This window comes from Pavona decussata, unplaced genomic scaffold (genome assembly GCF_977016875.1).
Source record: "Pavona decussata unplaced genomic scaffold, jaPavDecu1.1 SCAFFOLD_6, whole genome shotgun sequence".
NCBI lineage: Eukaryota > Metazoa > Cnidaria > Anthozoa > Scleractinia > Agariciidae > Pavona > Pavona decussata.
In genome coordinates this window covers 7005001-7028440 of record NW_028145430.1, presented here as the reverse complement: position 1 = coordinate 7028440, position 23440 = coordinate 7005001, and the positions used below count along the sequence as shown (strand labels likewise).

General features: G+C 34.2%; 1 protein-coding gene across 1 annotated transcript in view; it reads left to right on the top strand.

Moving 5' to 3' along the window:
• The first annotated feature begins 1235 nt into the window (after window positions 1–1235).
• LOC146489515 (uncharacterized) overlaps window positions 1236–23440 on the top strand; it is a 39230-nt gene continuing 17025 nt past the window's right edge. The window contains exons 1-3 of the mRNA XM_085110209.1: window positions 1236–1297; window positions 2295–2364; window positions 2741–2800. Coding sequence (XP_084966335.1) covers window positions 1236–1297; window positions 2295–2364; window positions 2741–2800 — 192 coding nt within the window. The remainder of the gene's footprint in view (window positions 1298–2294; window positions 2365–2740; window positions 2801–23440) is intronic.

Here is a 23440-nt window from a genome sequence, read left to right as displayed (position 1 = left end):
TCATCATAAAGAAACTCAATCATAGCTGGAATACGCAAAGTAACAGGAATTTTAGAAGGTGCCTTCACTGTCTCAGAAGACATCTGTCTGTGCCGAGAGTTCCTAGCAGTAAAAGGTTTAAACCTTAGACCCTGTTCTGCTCGGAAATTCCATATACTCATAAAATGAGCGGAAGGAATAGTCATGTTGGTTCAATATAGACTAAAATAAGGTAACTCCTTAAAACGATATCGAAGAGATGAAGTTTCGATTTCATTAAATTCACTACCGACCCACAGGCACAAGCACAAGTAACACCAAGAGTTCATTAAAACACAACAGCGCCAGCTTCACTCTGGCGCTTGCGTCTCACTGACTTGTGCTTGTGTTGAAAAATAAATCGTTGCGCTTTTGCTTTCGTCGCTGTTGAAAACTGGGCTTAACCAGATTATAACCATGTGGTTGACTTCAACTATAAAATGTTGTATTAGCCATATCCTAATTCCCCAAACTCGCGATCTTTTCGCATTGCAGAAGCTCCTTAGAGGGAATCATGATTGAATGTAGGCTCTCTCACCTGACTGATTGGCCGCCATTTTGAATTAGGTCAAACGTGGCACAAAGTACGCTACTTGTATTGGAATCCGATGGCAAATGAGATGATGATGTTGCGGCCGCATTCTTTTCAAACGAACTTCTCTCTTTTCTAGAAATATTTTTTGTGTCACGCTTGTATGTCGTTTTCATTATTATTCTGTTAGTTTTTTCTGCATAACTTCGTCTATTGTTCCGTAGTTCATCAGTATAAATTCGCGCCTTTGCTTTTCTATTCATTCTCGTTTTGCTCTTTGGAGAATACAGTTATAGGTTTTTGCGTTTTCTACATCGCTTCTTTTGTCCGTTTTCAAAGGCCATATAACGTTTTGTAAGTATCATTTTAGCTCTTTATTCCTGCTTATTTTGTCATTTCAATGTTCTTGTCTATTTTATTGTTCCCCCTTTTTTGCTTTAGTAACTTGTATTTTCTTTGTTCAATTTCCTAGCAGCCGCATCGATTATGGTATCCGATTGATTATCGCAACGTTTACCGCATCGTTTTCTTTCTGTTATTAACGGATACTTGGCATTAAAGAACAAAATAAAAATAGTGCGTTGGAGCGAAGGATTCTTGGCCCCTTCAGATTACTTCCAAAAATTATTTCAGCGAAAGTCAAAGGTTGAGTGTGGGATTCTTATAGCGACTGAGGTCTCAAATAATGGATATTTTAATTTATTACCGACGTGAATTAATATTATGTCTTAAAGATTTCCGCTGTAGGTATTCTCGGGTAAACAATCCACCATGTTTGTAGGATCTATTGATTTTTTTTTCTTTCTCTTGGAGTGCAACGCTCTAGTAACTGTTTTAAATACGCTACACGCCAACACACACCACACCGCTAGCTGAAATATTTGCTGCATCCAATTCAAAAAACTGCGCAAGATGCCTCCATGCATATATTTTTCGGTTTAGTGACTAAACAATACAACTTTGAGCACTGCCTTGCGGAAGTTTACATTGAAATTGACAAGTTGTCTCTAACAGCTTTGTGCGCCAATTGTTTTCTTAACTGGTCTAAAATGTTGCGGACAAATCAGTGCCGGCGATCTTCGTACACATGATTGATCACGCATGAAATCACGTGAAATGTTTTCGCCAAAGTTCTGATATTTATCCTGGCGCCCTTAACTTTCCTTGAATTGAATCTTATAGGGTAGCGAAATTATCTCTGAGTTATTTCCCAGTAAATAAATTTGTTTCTTAATGTTTCCAGAAAAGAGTCAATTTTCAATCTAGGCCGCTTTCAAGCAGTCCAGTGGCAGCCAGACACCGGTTAAGATAAGTTATCGGAAAATAATTAAGTCGCCATCTCCGTACCGCAGTGATGTGCTCCTATCACATTTTACATTTAAATAAGTTATCACCTATACACTTTCCTTTTGTAAACCTAGCATTCAACTTGTAACTTCTCAACTATTTTACCCTATTGTCTGTTAATACTAGCGTATGAAGCTCTTGAATACGGGTCAATAAACTTCTAATAATTTACAGAAAAAAGAGAAAGACAAAGATTTGATTGTCACAGCTGATTTTAACCCATAGCTCTTTGTTCCTTTTGTCTTCACGAAACATGTTAAGTTTTCGATTTATTTAGCATACTTTGGTATACGTAGCATATTTGTAACACATAGCCTAGCCTGCTCGCTTGTTGGCGAGATCTTTGGTCAGCAAAGAACCTTCCAAATCCTTTTTTTGTTCTTTGAACTAAATTCAGAACGGTATTTCAAGGAGAGCTAACGATCACATTTAAGGCAATCGCGGCTTTTATTGGCATCTCTTTTCTCGTGAGTGATTAATTTTGTTTGTCACACAAAAGTATTAATGGAACGATCCTTTTTAGTTTTATATCTGCCAAATTATCACCGAGTTCAACATTTTGAAATTGAGCACGAGATTCAAACCGGCGAGCGATGCATGGAACTAAGGCGTAAAGGAAGGAAATGACCGTTTTATTGAGCCTTTTTGAGGAAGTAACGCCGCATGATCAAGAAATAATTATAATTACTCACGCCGTTTACCGTTTTCATACCTACAAAATCGCAGCAATCTCAGGATCTCAGTTATAAGATGGACAAAATCCCGTGACTGAGTTTAACTACAAGAATATGATCTTCCTTATTGTACTGCCCAACATTAAAATCGTTTTTTATCTTCTTCTAGGCACTTGCAGCAGTTGCTGAGCACAGACGGCACAAACGAGTTCTTACACTGGGATGCGAGGTAAACTTCACTGTCTGATGCCGGGTTTATTTATAGCTGAAAAATTATTTCTTTCATGCAATTTCACTCACTTTGACGGGCTGAAGAAATTTTATAAGAAAAAGTCGTGATCGGGAGTTCAAACGATCTTCAAAACGTAAAAGATGGAAATCAGAGCAATTCCAACCGAATTTTTAGCAATAAGAAGTTCAGGTCGACTGGGTTGATTCCTGAATGCCGCGCTCGCGAATATTTCACTCCTCACCGGCAATCCGAAGGTTTAGAATATGTACATTTCTGGTGTCGTGGAGAATGCTGCGATCTTCTTCGTCGGTGCCAGACTAAAGTCGATAATTTTAATTCTTTGTTGCTTTTTCTTTTTCTAGGGAGACGATTGTCCTAAATCAACTAAAACTGTGCGAAAACTCTTCCGTCCAACCTCCTGCCTTGATTATCTGCTGAGAGGATCCTCAAAATGTGGTGTCTACAGGCTTTACGACAATGGCGGAAACAGTTACCCGGCTTACTGTGATCTCAATTCCGAGCCTGGCACTGCCTGGACCCTAATCATGTCCTGGAGTACTCGAAATCGTAAGCTTCCCGCTTTTGACAAGTTTCCTTTCAAGTACAACTCTCCAGTGAACGAGAACGCACAGAACTGGAATCTGTACCGCCTGAGTTTGGCACGAATGAAGTCCCTACAGAGTCACTCCACTCACTGGCGAGCAACATGCAGCTACCCGACCCACGGCATCGATTTCAGAGATTACGTTCGTGGAAGCTTCAAAGACTTCAACGTCATCGATTACCTTGACAACAACAAATGCAAGAAAGTTGAATACATCAACATCCGCGGACACATCGGGATCCACCAAACGGTACCTTTTTGGCAGATTGCTAACAGCTACTTACTGCATACTGACAGTACATACGCTACCTGTCAGTTTAAGCCAAAGGCGGGTTCAGTGAGTGGGGAAGACAACTTTGGCCACTATAGGTACATCAACCCAAAGTTCCGCTGCACACAGGGAAGCCAATCCACCACCCAGTGGTGGCTGGGAGAGTTAGATATTTGGGCATATAGGTGCACTTTTGAAAATATCACTGAATTCATACCTGATTCAACAATGAACTCAAAAAACGTAAATCCTCGGTTTCTCAAAAACCTAAATTTTTATCCTCGGTTTTTCAAAAAACCTAAATCCTCACTTTCATAAATGACACCAAACTGATCCCCAACTCACAAACAATCATCGATTAAATCCAACCAACTCATCAATCGCTGATTTGAATGATGAAGAAAAAAAACCGGTTATAACCGGTTTCGAAAAATTATGTAATCTAATTTATATGAACAACCAATTTGATCACAATGATAAAACATATTTTATTCATCCAACATTTGAAAATTACGGAGCCTCAGTTGATGGTTATATAATCAATCGAAAAAGATTAGAACCTAGAAAAGGATACTTATCTGAAAATGGTTATTATATAATTTCTCCGGGACGTAACAATACATGCCCCGCTCATCGATTCGTCTATGAGGCCGTAAATCAGACACATATTTCTCCTGGATTGCAAATAAATCACATTGATTCCAATCGCCAGAACAATTCAATTGTAAATCTTGAGTTGGTGACAGCTTCCGAAAATATCAAAAAGATGCACAAAGCCAGAAAAGCCTTTTTTAACAGCTCATACTCTGAAGAAGAATTGCAAACAGTCAATAGATTAATGGAATTTCCACCAATGGAAGACAATGATTGCGAATTTACCAGGACAGAAAATAAGTTAATCAATAAGATGTATTACAGAATGTGTCACGATATGGACGACACTGATTTTCCACTTTACAATGATTAATCATCAATGAATACAATGCTAATTTAATCAACATTTTGATTTGACTATGAATGATGTGGTTTTGGAAGACAGTTTTGACATGAATTTGAAAACCAAAGTCACTTAAAGACAAAACGCGTACCTTTAGGGTAACTGAGATGAGTGGAACAAAAAAATTAGACAACGCATATGTGAATTTTCCTGTCGGTGAAAATTCATCAACGCAAATTCTGGCAACAAAGACTTTTATTCATAATGAAAAAACATATCATATTCATCCAATTTACCATAATTATGGATGTTCAAAAGATGGACACATTATTAATCGCAAGAGATTGATTCCAAGAAAAGGAAGATTACATTTAACTGGATATTTACAAACAACTGTTAATTGCGATGGAAAACAAAAGACTTTTACAGCTCAAAGGTTTATCTGGGAATAAATAAATCAACAATTAATCCCAGATGGATATCAAATACATCACATCAATAATGATAAACAAGACAATTCAATTGAAAATTTGGAACTTGTAACTCGACAACAAAATATGATATACAATGGAAATGAATGCAAAGGTAAACAAAAATCAAAAACACAAAATGTTTCAATTAAATGTGAAACATTTTATTATCATCCAGTTTATACGAACTATGGAGCCAACAAATATGGCCAAATATACAATAAAAAAACTAACAGATGTTCAATTGGAAATTTTCAATCAAGTGGTTACATGCTAATTACATTATCACAAATTGGTTTACCATCAAAAAAGTTTTTGGTTCATCGTTTTGTTTATGAATGTATTAAAGGTGATATTCTATCAGGAATGCAAATTAATCACAAAGATTCAAATAAACAAAACAATTGCATTAAAAATCTTGAATTAATGACTCGGACAGAAAATATCAAACATTTTCATGAAGCCAAAAAATATAAAACAAAGATTGAAATTACAACTGATAAGCCCATTGAATCAATTAAATTAGATATCAAAATGAAAGAATCAGATGATGAGTTTACTGAAGATGAGAAACAATTAATTGATAAAAAATATAATGCAATGATGAATAAAATCAATAGAGGTGATTATCCATACAAAAGACAATTGCAAGAACATTTTCCAGGCATGGAATTTTGGTGATTTTTGTAGTTTAGTTTGTTAGCGATCTGTGTATTCAATGTGTTTGTGTATACAGACCGTATGGTCAAACAAATAAATAAGAGAATGCACCCGTCAGATGTGCAACGGATATCTGACATGAATGTTGTTGGCAGTCAACATTCATTAGCAAATCTGTCAAACGCACCCAATAAAAATAATATGACATATATATATAATATGGATAAAAATAATCTATCCAAATTGACCAAAGATCAATTAATAACACTTTTACTCGCTAAACAAAAACCGGTTCCAATGCCGAGAACCAAGAAAGTGAAACCAATACCCTATCCACGAAAATCAGTCAAACAAATGGTAAAAGATTATGAGAATACAATCATCAAGCCGCCAATGCAATTTAGAGATGGACCTCAACCTATGCCGAGAAACAACATAATTCCACCTCCGATTCAATTTGCTGATAAACCCAAAGCTGCACCCAGAGTGAAAAAAGTATCATTTGATAATCAATTAATACCCAAAGCAGCACCAAGGACTAAGAAAATGGCTCCAGTTCCGACACAAAGAACCCAAATCACAGAAGTTGCAAGAGCATTCAAGGGATATACAAAATCTTATGAAGTTGGAATTAAAAATGAAACAGATCCTTTGATTCAAATGAGTTCAACCAGATTAGCTATCGCTCATTTTATGAAACAATTATTAACTCAAATGAAAGGAATTAAATTTATTGAAACTTTGACAATTTATTTTGAACAACAAAAAGGAAACCAAACTGTCTCCAGAATTGGATATTTTAATAGTAAACCAAAAACAATAACTAATGCCAATGATTTTCAAGAATCTTTGGATGTTAATGTTGAACAAATTATGAATGATATTCACAAATGGATTAGTGAAGGTTCAGCTTGGATAATTAAATCAATCAATGGACATTACATTAATATTATCAAATATGAGCCTCTTACTGGAAGTTCTTACATTAAACTTCCAACTGAACTTCAACATCACAAACATGGATTAATCAATCTACAGAATAAAGACAATCAATGCTTTCGATGGTGTCACATCAGATATTTGAATCCACAAATTAAAGATCCACAAAGAATCAAAAAAACTGATAAAGCATTTGTCAAACAATTGAATTATGATAACATTGAATTCCCTGTTTCAGTCAAACAATACAACAAAGTTGAAACACAAAACAATATCAACATCAATGTATTCGGATATGAGAACAAACAAGCTTACCCAATTTATGTTTCAAAAGAAAAGTTTGATGATGTATTAAATTTGCTGTTAATCTCAGATGATGAAAATAAACATTACTGTCTTATCAAAGATTTTAATCGATTTATGCACCACAAAACCAAATCACATCAAAGAAAACATTTTTGTATGCATTGTTTGCAATGTTTTTCATCAGAACGAGTTTTAACCAAGCATCAGGAAGTATGTATTGAAATCAATGGTGAACAATCAATCAAAATGCCTGAAGTTGGCTCAAAAATAAAATTTACAAATTATAATAAACAAATGCAAGCGCCATTCGTGATATACGCAGATTTTGAAGCAATCACTGAGCCAATTCATGGTTGTAATCAATCTAACCAACAATCTTTTACTGAAGCTTATCAAAAACACACTGATTGTGGTTATGGATACAAAGTTGTTTGCTGCTATGATGACAAATATTCCAAACCAATAAAATATTATCGTGGAGAAAAAGCTGTTTACAAATTCATGGAGGCAATGCTTGATGAAGTCAAATACTGCAGACAAACTATTAAATACAAATTCAATAAACCATTAGTTATGTCTCCAGAAGATGAAGACAAATTCCAAAAAGCAACATCTTGTCATATTTGTGGTATAAAATTCAAGAAAACTCCTAGGTCGGGTAATTCCTCCGGAAGGGGGAAACGTGTCAGAGATCATTGTCATATTACTGGTGAATTCCGTGGCTCAGCCCATAATCAATGTAACAGGGATTTTACAATAACTAACAAAATCCCTGTAATATTTCATAATTTGAAAGGATATGATAGTCATTTTATAATGCAAGAAATTGGTAAAATTATTGAGACCAATACTTATGTGGATAGAAAAGGTGAAACCAGACAACACAAAATTAATGTAATCCCAAATAACATGGAGAAATACATGGCCTTCATGTTGGGTTATAATTTAGTATTTATCGACAGTCTTCAGTTTATGAATCAATCATTGGCAAATCTTGTAAAGAATCTACCAGAAGATGCATACAAATATACCAATGAAGTCTTCAAAGGTGAAAAACTGCAATTAATGAAACAAAAAGGTGTTTATCCATATGACTTTATGAACAGCTTCGAAAAGTTCAATGAAACAGAATTACCATCCAAAGATGATTTTTTTCCGTCAAATGAATAATACTAATATCACAGATGAAGAATACAGTCATGCACAAAATGTTTGGAATACATTTCAATTGAAAACCATGGGCGAATACCATGATTTATATCTCAAATCTGATGTATTATTGCTGGCTGATGTATTTGAAAATTTCAGGAAAACATGTTTGGAATACTATAGATTGGATCCTTGTCATTATTTCACATCTCCAGGATTGAGTTGGGATGCAATGTTGAAAATGACTGAAGTCAAACTTGAATTAATCACGGATATTGATATGTATCAATTTGTTGAAAAGGGCATGCGTGGAGGAATCAGTTACATAGCCAATAGATACGGCAAAGCTAACAACAAATACATGCAAAATTGGAATCCAAATGAATCCAGTAAACATATCATGTATTTGGATGCCAACAATCTATATGGATGGGCTATGTCACAACATCTTCCAACTGGGAATTTCAAATGGTTGAATAAACAGCAAATAAAAAACATTAATTGGAAAACGATTCCCAAAGATAATAAGACTGGATATTTATTGGAAGTTGATTTGGAATATCCTCATGAATTACATGACCTGCATAATGATTATCCATGTGGCGCTGAACAAATCAAAGTGACACAAGATATGCTGTCAGATTATTGTCAAAGAATTGCAGAAAAATTTGGAATCAAAAGTGGACAAGTCAATAAGTTGATTCCAACATTGGGAAACAAATCAAAATATGTATTGCATTATCGTAATCTGCAATTATATCGTGAATTGGGTTTGAAATTGAAGAAAATATATCGTGTTCTATCATTTGACCAATCACCATGGTTGAAGACATACATTGATTTCAATACACGACAAAGAACTAATGCAAAGAATGCTTTTGAGAAAGATTTCTTCAAACTGATGAACAATAGTGTCTTTGGTAAAACCATGGAGAATATCAGAAAACGAGAAGACATCAAATTGGTTACCAATGAGAAACAATTATTGAAAATGACTTCCAAACCAACATTCATCAATAGCAAAATATTTAATGAAAACCTTGTTGCAGTCCATAAAATAAAGGAATCGTTGACACTCAACAGACCAGCCTATGTTGGTATGTGTATCCTTGATTTGAGCAAAACATTGATGTACGATTTCCATTACAATTTCATTAAAAAGAAGTATGGTTCAAAAGCTAAGTTACTGTTTACGGATACAGACAGTTTGACATATGAAATTGAAGCCGAAGATGTGTATCAAGATTTTTGGAATAAAAAAGAAATGTTTGATAACTCGGATTATCCATCAAATCATCAATTTTATGACTCCACAAACAAGAAAGTTATTGGAAAATTCAAAGATGAAGCCGCTGGTGTACCCATTACTGAATTTGTGGGATTGAGATCCAAGATGTATTCTTACATCAAAGATAACAACAATGGTGGAAAAACAGCCAAAGGAATCAAAAAGAATGTGATCAAAAATGATATTCAACATTCTGATTACAAAGATGTGTTGTTTAATGAGAAACAATTGCATCATCAAATGAAAACAATCAGAAGTAACCATCATGAACTTGGTAGTTACACCATCAACAAAACATCATTGTCATGTTTTGATGATAAACGATATTTGTATCCTGATGGAATACACTCATTGGCCTATGGTCATTATGCTATCCAATGATAGTATCAACTTGTGATCAAAACATTGCAACAAAAACTTGTGATTTTAATCTTTTTGCCAATTATTTGATTTCGATATTTTTATTTCGAGATTTTTGCTCATATTTTGTGGTAAATATTTGATTTCGAGACTTCGACTCATTTTTTGTGATGAGGTATTTGGTTTGTTGTTTGTCACATATTTGATTTCGAGACTTTGAATCATTCTTTGTGTTTTCCATATTTTCGAAAACATTTTTGTGTAATTATATTATATACTATATTTATACAAAAATGAAATCCATTTTGAAAAAACCAAAAGATGTTTCCAAGCAGGTGGAATCATCTCTGTGCCAATTCCTGCATTGCAAAGATGAATGTGAATTTTGTGGATATCATGATGAATCCAAAGTTGAAACACAACAATCAATGCCTGAATGTTGTGAATCACAAAATTTGAGAAACATGGAATGTCAAATAACGTGTGTTGCTTGTGGACAAGTTGTTGGTGAAGATTACAAAACAGAATACATCAATTTTCATGCTAATTTGTTCAAAATATACAAGAAAACAGTGTATAATAGAAAATACCATTTGTCGCATACATTAGATCAAATTATTTTGAAAAACAAAGTTGAAATCAGTTGTTCAACCAATTTCAAAATTCATAAAATATTCGTTGAAATAAACAAAATACTGCCACAAATCAATGGTAAAAGAAAGAGAATAATCAGTTTGAAATATCTTTTGCATAAAATATTGCAATTTATGAAAATTGATTCTTCCCAAATTGAGTTGACAAAATCCAAAAAAACAATGAAATTATACAATGTTTATTGGGATAAAATTATGGACATTATTGGCCCCCAAATCATGCACATTATTAATCATACATAAGTGAATATCTGATATTTTTTATCATATTTGTCACCCCATTTATCGACAATCGGCGAATTATCCAAAATGAAATCATCATTTTGAGTAAGCTTGTTTGTCAAATCATCTCTATCAAAATGTCCATTTCTCATTATTTCTTTTATTTCATTTAATAAATGTCCGTAAGTTTGAAAAGCATATTGACATTGATAAAGTTTGATTTCAACTTTTTTATGCTTCATATAAGCTTGAATTATGACAGACACCGATGATATTGCCAATAATGAAGCTCCACTGGTTGCAACCGATGATGCAATACCACCAGTTGCAAACACAATGGATGAAATATTACCAGCAAACTCCCATTTTTTTAATCTTTTGTATGCACTTTTGTACAACCACATCTTTTTGTGATATGACATGTAATAAGCTTTCAATTCATCAATTTCTTCTGTTGATAATCGATTTGAAATATGATTGAAATCAATTATTAATTTCTTCTTTTGCATATATTATATGGTTATCTTATTTTTGATGCAATAATAGAGACCAGTTATTTGTCCCAAAAACATGCATTTTTTCATCCAAGGATATGTTTTTTTCTCATTAATGGTGTACATGTATCCTTTGTCATGATGATATTTGTTGTAAAATTGACCATAAGCATCATGCAATATTCCATGTGATCTGATATATGGTTGCCAACCAAATAATTTATGGAGAATAGCTGTTAACCATCCATCTCCAGGTCCAATTAATCCGATTCCATCATGAATTAACTCTTTGTAAACTTCATCAGGTAAACCTGTGTTGTAATATTTTTCATGCAAATATGTAAATATTACGATACTTTTTATCTTGCATTCCTGTCTGGGCAATATTGGAATACTCAATTTACGGTGAAAATCTATCATCGATGTTCGAATGTGTTCTTGCAATTCTGGCAATTCTTTCATTATACAATTTGATTACAATATTTTTATAAAATAAAGTAACGGAGTCCACGACCTAGTGGACATTATTGTCAGGTAATTGTATCCTAATATATTCAACAAAATACTTCATTGTCCAATCAGATGGATGATTGTTGAAGTAGCAATAATAGTTTTCAAATGACACATCAAAGAAGAATTCCAATTGATCAAATGATGATGACACCAAATCGGATTTGGAATGATGATATCTGTCATTTCTCCTGATATATGTGTTTGTCACAATAATCTCTTGCAATGTATTGATTCCTTTAATGTCATCTTTACTCAATAATTTTATCCATGTGTAATTTTTTTTTGGTATTGTACCACTTTTTCTTCCTATTCTCATTGCAACTTGATTGTTGAGAAACGTTACAGCTTCCTGAGCTTGTTGAGCTTCAAACTGAGCCAGAGCTTGTTGTATTTGTGTTTCAACATATGGTTTGATGATGTCCTCATTGTTGTTAATTAATTGTTGGAGTGAAATTGCATGATTTGAATTAACTCCATCTTTTATCACCAAATGTCTGTTTTCTGTATCCAAATGACCATCATCATTCAGATGTATTGGTTCTCTTTATTTGAATCCATCTGGTAAGTTTTCATAATGTACTGTGTATTCTATTTTATCTCCATTTTCATCAAGAATATGGTTTCCATTTTCATCTTCAACGTATGGCATTATATTAATAGTGTTGATAAATAAATTTCAAAAGTTCCTGTGACTTCTCTGTTTATAATTGGAGAAGTAAACCCTGGACGTCTTTTAAAAATCCCCATTTGAATTATCATGGGTTTGATTGTTGTATTTGTAGTTACAAAATTTCTCCCAATTTTCATATTAAATTGTATTAAATGGGAAAATAAAGTTTTACTGTTAGCAATGGCGACAAAAGAAACTTGGTATTGATTTTTTGTATTAATTACAATATTTTTTATTTTAACCGGGCCTAATGTTCCAAAATTGTAACCATGTACATTTTCAAAAACTCCATTTTTTATGTTGCTGTTAACAACACTTGAAGTTTCAATATTTGACAACCAACTTTTATTGTGATATCTTTCAAAAAAATCAGAGTATAATACTTTCTATTCAAAAGTTCCATTAACAGCAGTTCCTGCTCCAATATTATCCAATATTGACATAGAATCAATACTGACAAATTTCCTTGATTTGGGCATATTAAACGTATTACTTCCACTTATTATGTTTCCAATTCTGTCATATGTGTCAGTGTTTGATGTTTGTCCTTGCAGTTTCCCCCTAATCAATATTTGTGCATTTGAAACTTGAATATTGCTTACCAAAACAACTGAATACAAATTGAAATAAATATTTCCTGAGACAGGAATACTGAAATTGTGAAAAACACCACTGGCAATAGTTCCAGTGTATTTCGTTTTGAATAAGTTGGTAAAATAACCCAAATTCATTGCTTCAGAATCAAATATCGGATTTATTAAACCAGAAATAATCTTATTATTCATATCCAAATTGACTTGCATCTGCATATCTCCATTTTTATATTCAAGCATGACATTGTCCAAGCCATCATACACTCCTGGATAAACGCTATCTTACCAATCTTTTACCCCATAAACAACCAGATGACATTGTACTGGAGTCGCTGTAGCTGTTCCATGCATCGTCAAATAGATGTAATTTGGAGTTTGTTTGCTGTTGTTATTGAATTGAACCAATAGCTTGCTATAAGCAGTGAAATCACGCTGTACAGCTTTGTGGATGTATGCTTCAGAAGCTGTACATGATAATTGAATATTAGTCATTTCTGGTGGGTAGAATTCAAACACAATTGTGTATGTTCCAATAGCAAGAGTATAAATATTGAAACCTATCCTTGATCTGTAATCATTACTTCCACTGTCTTTAATCAATGTGATATCATAAGCTTTTTTATTCTGATGTGGGGATTGATTGAAAGCAGCTATTCCATTCACTGTGATATTATATTCTGAACTGCTTTCATCGGTATCTGTAAGATATTTGAATTCATTTGTTTTATGGCTGCTGACAAGATGACTTTGCTCCAATTTGTCATCAAAATATTTTTTGGTAGTAGCATCATTATCATCAGTTGGTTGAGCCATATATTTGATTTGTTTATTATTCATATCAAGGTTTCCAGTCATTGCAACACTTCCATCTTTTTTCAAATATACATTCAAATCACTTCCAACAGATGGTATTTTACTGATTTCATTATCCACATATGCTTTAGTGGAAGCATCATTGGGATCGGAAGGATTTCCAAGAATCATTATTTTATGACCTCTCATATCTAAATCACCACCAATAGCATTGGGTGTTAACCTGTTGAGAAAGTTATGATCAACGTAGTGTTTATTAACAGCATCGTTATCATCAGTTGGTTGAGCCATATCTTTGATTTTATGATTGTCCATATCGAGGTCACTATTGGAGACTTTTTGCAAATATTTTGTATCACAGAAACCTAAATTAACGACATCATATGTATTTTGTATATTGGCTCCAACATTAGTAATTTGTTGATTACCCATATCCAGATTTCCAGTCATTTCAACAGTGCCATCTTTTTTCAAATATGTAGATAAATCAGGTGATGGTATTTTTTTAATCTCATCATCGACATATTTTTTATTCGCCGCTTGATCGTTATTATCGGGTTTTAAAACACTAATATCAAAAAATGTTTTCCGTCCAGTAATATGTTGTTCTGTTGATGTAACCATTATTTCGCTTTTAGCTCGTCCACCATGGCCATCAAAGTTTTTCAAATCTGGTATATTAAGATGAATGTTTTCATAAGACTGATGCTCAGTCAATAATCGAACATCATTGGAGCTGCCAGCACCGTCTGGCGTGTCTTGTAGATAAATACTATTGGTATGAACACTTCCACTGTTGCTGTAAATTACTGCTTTATTAGCTCGCACATCACCAGGAGCATTATCCAACAATTGTATTTGGCTCTTTGTGACAACATCATTGGGATCAGCTCCTTGTTTAACATTAACAAGTTTTTTGTTTTGTATATCATAATTTCCATTTGGGGTTAATTTAAACCCTATTCCTTGAGGCCCAGCGGCTCCTTGAAGAGGAACCGTTGTGAAAGAAGACGATGAACTATGTTCGTTGAATATTCCCATTTATATCATTTGGTTATATTGTTCCATAAAAATTCCTGTTAATTCTCTTCATGGGCTTATCAACATATAGAAATGAAAATGGCTCTTTGGTTGCTTTAATGTATTTATCCTTTTCGACACCCAACTCACGGGATATCAGACCTCTTTCATTGCTGCTAGGAAAGTCATAGACACAGAAATGAGAGCAATTGAGTCGAATATCTTTTGGTGTTTTGTAGAACGATTGGCTCAGATAAATAACAGAGCAGTTTTTGTGTCTGCCACGAATGAAATAATTAATCAATGGTTTCTGGTTTTTTTCACAAATAAAGTCATCAAATATGACTATCTTCTGGGCATCATCATCCTTCAATTCCTCTACTGGAATTATATCATCATTACTACAAACAAGGACATTATACCCGACACTATTTGATATATCAGTCAATGTTTGTAGCATATCCTTGTATTTTTGTTGCTCCAAATTTTTGGCATATAAATGTATTCTATCATAATACAAAAGTGGTTTCATCAGCATATGGTACAATAAATTTGTCTTTCCAGATCCTGAATTACCACATATTAACATCCGAAACGTGTCACTTGGCATGTAACCATACAATCTTTTGAAATTAGTGTTTTTATCATGTCTGTCATAATTTGGGATTTCCATGTATATCAATACATTATATAAGTTAAAAAAGTTAATATAAGTTAATAATATAATGGATTTACAGAGATTAAAACAATTATCTGAAGCCAAGATTAAGGCTGGAACAATAACCAAACAAGTTAGAGATACATTGAAGGAGTACAAGCATGATAAACAAGATTTACAACAAGGTTTATCAGAAACTTTCAAACCAATTATTAAAGCTCAAGAGGAAACAAAACAAACAATTGATGAAAAACAAGACAAACTGATTGAACAATTGGAGAAAAACCAAAAAGCGTTGACTTCAGGTTTGGAAGACATTGCTATGTTAACTTATCAACCTGAAACAAAACCACAACCACAATCACCAGAAGCAAAGCTACCAATTGGCTATCAACCAGCAATGTCAAATTTGGATGCTGGTTTTGATGTTGATGAGATACAAAAATTGATGCAATACGATCTTGCACCTCCGAGTTCTTTTCTCCAAGCTTCTATGCAAGGAGATATTGACATCAAGGATTACGATGCTAATATTGGCAAAATGTTGAAAAAACTTGGAATAAAGAAGGGTCCTTTATCCAAGGGCCAAGGAAAGACCAAGAATAAAGACAAAATTGATAAAATAGATGAAGATATAAAATTATTGCAAAAATACAGAGGGCGCATTAAAATAATCCCAGAAGGAATGAAAACCATCAAAAAAGGTTCTGGTTATACTCAACCAAAGAGAAATGCATACAAAATATCATCTTCTGGGAAATATGGTGGACTGATGATTGATATTCCAAAATTAATGGGACAACTCAGACTTGTGGCAACAAAAGATAAACGCAAAGTTATGGACAAAAAGGTTGATTTCGATACAATCGATTTATTGACCAAGAGATTTAATTCAAAGAAGAAATACAGCGATATTGCCAAAATGGTATTCGATGAATTGAACCAACTCAGTGAGATTCCAATCCATAAATCCAGCAAAAAATTCAAGAAATTGGGCTCTGGTGTTGTTTATTTCAATGATGCTAATGATTTGATTGACAGAATGGAATTGCTCGGTGGATCCATTTTGGCTGGCAATAATGGAGTCAAAGAGGAATTTTCACAAATAGCCCATAAATTGAATCAACTTGGCTTAATAAACAACAAACAACTCATTGATTTATTGCAACAATATATAATCAAATAATATATGCACCGCTAGGACGCGGATTATTCTTGCATAATATATAATCAAATAATATATGCAAGAAAGAGCGATACATATTTCATCTGTTAACCGACAAAAAAATAGGTCGAAGTCGGCCTGAAGACTTTATTATCAAATTTGATCCACCATTGAAGCTTGACACAACAATGAGACATGAGCTAGCTGTTGATCGAGTTTCAATGACATATTCATGGCATAATGTCAATGCAGGATACAACAATAATACAATAAAATACAGCCCAGATAATGGTACAAAATGGAAAACAATCACATTTGTTGATGGAATGTATTCATATGATGATCTTGATGATTATATCACTCAATCAATAATTCAAAATGGAGATAAACCATCTTCCAGCAAGGGCATCAATCTATATTTTGTGCTTTCATCATATAGAGTTGTCATTGAGCTAGACAACCAATGGAAGCTTGATATTAGAAACTCTAATTTTGGAGCGCTTATTGGATTTGAACCAAAGTTAATTAACCAAACTGAACATGGGACAAAATTGCCAAATATTACCAATGATATTGACGTTTTGAACATTAATTGTGATACAATAACTGATAGCCTCAGTGATGGACGATTCACAAATACGCTGATAATGATACCCACTGACAATTTAACAAGGAGTTATCCCTTTACTTTTGAGCCAAAAAGAGCATTATTCAGCCCAGTTTCCAAATCAATTATTTCAGAAATGGGGATAACAGTGACTGACGCTTTGGGTCGGCCAATTGACTTGAATGGCATTGACTGGTTCATGAGCTTGATTCTCAGGTCTAGTTTAATATAATATATCAATATATGGTACGACAAAGTGAATTTAAGCCACGTTTTGACCCAGAATTGGGTCGTTATGCGATGAAACATATCCATGGTGAAGGAATTATGGATGTTTTCAGATCAGTTGGATCAAAACTTTTCGGGAAAACAGCAAAAGAATTAGCTAAGAAAGGAGCCAAAACTGCAGCTGAAAAAGCAGTCACCAAAACTGGTGAGTTTGTTGGTAATAAAGCAGGTGATAAAATAATTCAATTATTGAGCAAAAAACAACCTTCCAAAACAAAATCAGTGACAATGAGCCAACCAAAAATGGAGCAGCCACTGACTGATTTTCAAATAGCTGAGAGAGTAAATCAGATGATATCCGGTGGAAAACTCAAAAGAAGGAGAAAATGAAAATAATGTAACATATCTGTATAAATGAAATCATTCAGAAATCCAAAATACATTGAGAGATATGAAGATGTCTTCTTCCAATTGGAGACACCATTGAATACTGGTAATCCAGGGAATAATAGGTCACAAAAGAAAGATGGTTATCGTTTTGTTGTTGATAACACAGGAGAAGTTACTCCATTTGATTGGTATAATGCAAGAATATCGGTTGGTTTTAAAGTCCAAACAATGCAAAATGCAAATATAGCAGCTGAAGACCATAATGGTATTGTAAATGGTTCACACAGTCTTATACATGATTTTGATGTAAGATTGAATGGTAAAATGATATATGATTGTAATGATGCAAATCATTGTGTAAATATCAAGAATCTATTGGAATATAGTCCAGGATATGCTCAATCGACAGCAACAAATGAGTTTTTCTATCTGGATACAAACCGACACGCTGAAGAACGATCGGCTGAAGATAACTACAATAAAGGATTTGCTGCAAGAAAAGCACTTTTGGGTCTATCAGTGGTTGTCAATACAGAAATACCATTGAATCGATACTCATTCTTTGAAGCATTGATGGATGAGTTATTACCATCAACAAGATTGGAATTAAATTTGCAGATTGAATCTGATACTATTCTAATATGGCAAGCTGGGGCTGATTGTCGTGTAATTATTACCAGAATGGAGCTTATTGTGCCACAAATCACTTTCAATTCAGAGGGGCAATCACTGTATATGAGTCAGTTTTTGAAGCCACATAAATGGGTTTATTTGCGTGAAAATGTGGAAAGAAGCAACTCATCAACACAAAGAAGTGGTAATTTTCAGATAACAAGTGGTATTTCAAAGCCAAGACATGTGTTTGTTTTCATTATCAATGATGCAAATCTTGCTGCACAAACAGTAAATCCATTTTTGTATAATACATTTAGTGTATCAACAGATCCCAGAACATTGCTAAATTGTCATTTATCTGTGGCTAATGGCAATGAATATCCTGATGTACATTACACTCCAGAGGCTGATTTGACTCGAGTTTACAGAGATGTCCTCAAATATGTGCATGCAAATAATGAATACAGTCAGGGGACTTTATTGAATGTCAACAATTTCAAAACACTATTCCCATTCTTGTATTTCGATTTAACAAAACAAAAAATGGATATCAAAGATGGTACCACAAAGCTGACATTCCACTATGAATTATCTGGTACAACTGCAACTGCATATTCAGTTTATGCATTGACATTGTATGAGCAAGATGCTGAGTTGATTCAAAAAGATGGTAAAATATTGTTTCGATAAATGGAATAAATTTTTAATGTAACGTTAGTTATATAAAAGATATGACAACTTATCATTCACACGGAGTAACACTATCAATTGGGCAAAAAGATAAACTAGCAAAAGCATTAAAAAACAATTCAGCAATAACAATAAGATTATCAAATTCTGAATTAACTGGACCGGATCAGCTGATGTTAACCAATACACAAATAAATAGGCTGAAAAAGGCAATGCAAAACAAAACTGGAGCAGATATTAAAATAAGCAAAACACAGATACGAAAAGCTGTACAACAAGGAGGCAGTCTTTGGTCATCATTATTCAAAATTGGCACAAAATTACTACCAATGGCAGCAAAAGCAGTTGGACCATTAGCTACTGGAGCACTTTCTGGGCTTGCAAATGTGGGAGTCAATAAAATATTTGGTAGAGGACAAGTTGGTGGTTTCCTCATTCCTCAAAATAAAATTGATCAATTAATAAAATACAAAGATTGGCTCACTGAAGCACAAAAGAAGCAAATTGTCAATGCAATACATACTGGTGGACAGATTGTAATTAAACCAACTAAGGCACAATCAGGAGGTTTTTTGGGTACTTTACTGGCTTCAATTGGCATTCCAATGGTTTTAAATGCATTAATGGGTAAAGGCTTGCAGGTGGATAGAAGTAGATCCAGAAGATCGGTCCCAGTTTTTGTTCCAAACACAACCAAAAAAGATGGTGGTTTGGTCCTACCAGTTAATTATAGGCCGCCTCCATTTTTCGGTACATGGGATCAATATGGTAAAGGTAAAAAAAAAACCAAAAAAGGAAAATGTCTGTTGTTAGGCAAAAACAGTCCATTCAAGGGGATTCCATTAATCGGAGACATTCTGTGAAATTCATAAATAAACCACTCAGTAACTTTGAACTCATTGATTGGGTTAAAAAACTCAAAATAAAACACTTCAGAGGCATTTACAGCAGAGATAATTTACCAAACAGCATAAAAAAAGATGAAGTTGGTATCATTAACCTGGATTCACAGATTGGACCAGGTACACATTGGGTTGCGTATCGAAACGGAGACAAATATGTAGAATATTTTGATAGTTTTGGGTTAATTATGCCAAAAGAAATTATGCAATTCATGTCAACAAGTGGCAAACGATTAATGTATTCAGGTGATGAAATCCAGGAAAGAGATTCAGTATTATGTGGCTATTGGTGTTTGTATTATTTATTTGAGAGACAAAAGGGTACAAGTATATTGAAAACAATCCACAATGCACATTTTGACATGAACAATCAAAGTGTCAATCATAATTTTATAATCCAATATTTTAAAAAATTATCTAATTAATTTGTATAATGGTTGATATAAGATATTGTGAAGAGTGTGATGAATACACAGAATTTTCAGGAAAATTATGTTTATGGTGTACATTGGTAACAGATTCTGAGTCAGAGGATTATGAGTCTGACTCTGATGATAATTAATCTAATATAGTGATATAAAATGGTCAAATCATATTGTGTTAAACAAAAGAAAGAAACTGAATGTATTGAGCCTGCAGGTTACAAGCAAGCCAAAAATGGTCGGCTCATGTTCTTCTGTACATGTGCTGAATGTGGGATAACTAAAACCAAATTTGTTAAAAAACAGGGAAACTAAATAGCCCCTCCGAAGGGGGGGGCATAATGGATACTTTAGCATCAACTGGTGCTGATATGTTAATTCAACATGCATTACCATGGATGGGAAAGAAAGCAGTTGAAATGGGTCGATATTATGGGTCTGAAGCACTTAGAAACCCTAAATTGCAGAAGAAAGCTATTGATTATGCTATCTCTAAAGCAACACCTTTTGTTCAAAAGACTGGATCAGAGATGTTTGATAAATTATCAACCAAAGTAAGGCCAAAAAGAAGGTACAAAACTGACCGAAAAGAACTTGATGGTGGTAATTTGAATACAATTTTGGAACAACTCGGTACACCAGGCAAGGTTGCGTCAAAGTCGATGGATGTTGTTGGAACATTAATTCCATCAACAAATGAAGTCTTTGATAGATACAAATCTGGAGATATTGCCAAAAGTGCTTTTAGCACAGATACTGGCATATTATCGAGTCAATTTTGGTCTGGCAAGGCTGGGAAAAAGACATTAGAAAAATACAAAGATTATCCTTGTGAAAGCATGGTCAAGATTGGAAGCAAATATCACAACACACCGAAATGCTCAAGTTATGATTCAATTGGTTGGCATCCACCAAATTGGAATGAGTATGAAAAGGGAATCAAAGGACGACCCAAAAGCGGTGGTTCAATTGATATACACAAAATGATTGGTAAGCTCCCAAAACCCAAATCTGGTTGGGTCATTCCAGGGCACAAATACACTGGTCCATACAATGATTTGGAAAATCAAGTCAAATATAACCCCAAAACAGGGCAAATATTGGAAATATACGATAAACCAACAGGCAAAACAGATGCAATAGCCATGCAACATGATGTTGATTATTCAGTCTGCAAAGATGACAAAAAATGTAAATTAAAAGCTGACAAAAAGATGGTAAAGTCATTGGATGCTGTTCCATATTCCGAACGACAATGGGGACATTGGTTGGCAAGAAATGCAATCAATACAAAATCAAAATTGGGACTTGGGGTTCCAAAAAACGTCAAAAGCCGTCGGGTAAAGAGGAAAACTGGCAAGAAGAATTAGCTAATGAGCTGCATAAACCCATAAGACGTAACTTTACTCGGCGGCGTGTTATTGTAAATAATATTGATGAAATATGGGCTGCTGATCTTGTTGAAATGCAACAATTCAGTAAATGGAATAAAGGTAATAGGTATCTTCTCATGACTATAGATGTTTTTAGTAAATACGGTTGGATTGTCCCATTAAAAGATAAAAAAGGTGAGACTATAACTAAAGCATTTCAAAGCATATTCAAAGAGGGTCGAAAACCAAAGTATCTGTGGACTGATAAAGGCTCAGAGTTCTACAACAAACATTTCAAAGACTTGCTCAATAAACATAACATTACACTGTATTCGACTGAAAATGAAGAGAAGTCATCAGTTGTTGAGCGCTGGAATCGAACGATTAAAAATAAAATGTGGAAACGATTCACTGCTTAAGGCAATACAATGTATCTGGATATTTTGCCTAAAATATTGAAGCAGTATAATAACACTAAACACAGTTCAATAAAAATGACACCGACAGAAGCATCTAAGAAAAAGAATGAAGGGACTGTTTACTTCAATCTATTTGGCAATTTAACACAATCGTCATCCCAAGCAAAATTTAAAGTTGGTGAAAAGGTTAGAATATCAAAGTATAAAAGAAAGCTGTTTGATCGAGGTTATACAGAAAACTGGTCAGAAGAGGTCTTCATTATCGATAAAATACAATACACGAATCCAATCACTTATAAACTGAAAGATCTCAATAATGAAGAGATTAAAGGGAGTTTTTATGAACCAGAATTATTGAAAGCCAAACAGGAGATATTCAGAATCGATAAAGTTATCAGGAGAGATTACAAGAAGAAACAAGCTTTAGTAAAGTGGAAAGGATACAATGATGCCTTTAATTCTTGGATCCCAATCAAGGATTTAGTTACTGTGCAAAACTAAATAAGCTCATTTCACAGCCTCACGAATATTCGATAGCGAGTCGATCCAATAAAAAAATCTATTGTTGTGTGCAAGATAAATGATATTCTTACCTCAAAAAGCGTCTACAAACATCAGAACGATGAAAGTGGAGAAATAAATGTCCAATAAATCCCAAAACATGAATGATAAACATGAAAACACAAGCTCTTCGCAAAATGGCAACAAAATGGCCGACACGTGTATTAACAAACTAGTGTCCAGTCCGCTTTGGGTTGTGTCATCGTGAACATGCATGAAAGCGCATGCGTGTTAATCCAAATCAAGCAATATTACGCAATATACAGAAAAATAGCACCACAAGTGTAAAAATTTCAGAATTGAGTGTAATATATAGGTAATCGGGCCATTGTTATATTAGTTCACAAACTCTGGTGAAGCTTTAGGGTGGTGTCAGTTGGCCCCTGACTGAAACCTGTTTGACGGCTTGTGCAGATGGTGAATTACTGAGTAGTGTGGGATGTCTTCCAGTAGACGGTACCTCCAGGGTGAGCCCGCTCAGGCCCTACTGGTTTACAGCGGGGTGCTCAGAGTTCGTCCCAGGACTCAACCTCAGTCCCAGAGGTAAACTGGGAAGGGACAGCCGTCTTGTCAGCGGCGGGAAAAAGACCTGGCTGGGGCCAGGCAAGTAAACAGCCAACCGAGCACCCCAACGTCTAGGGTTTT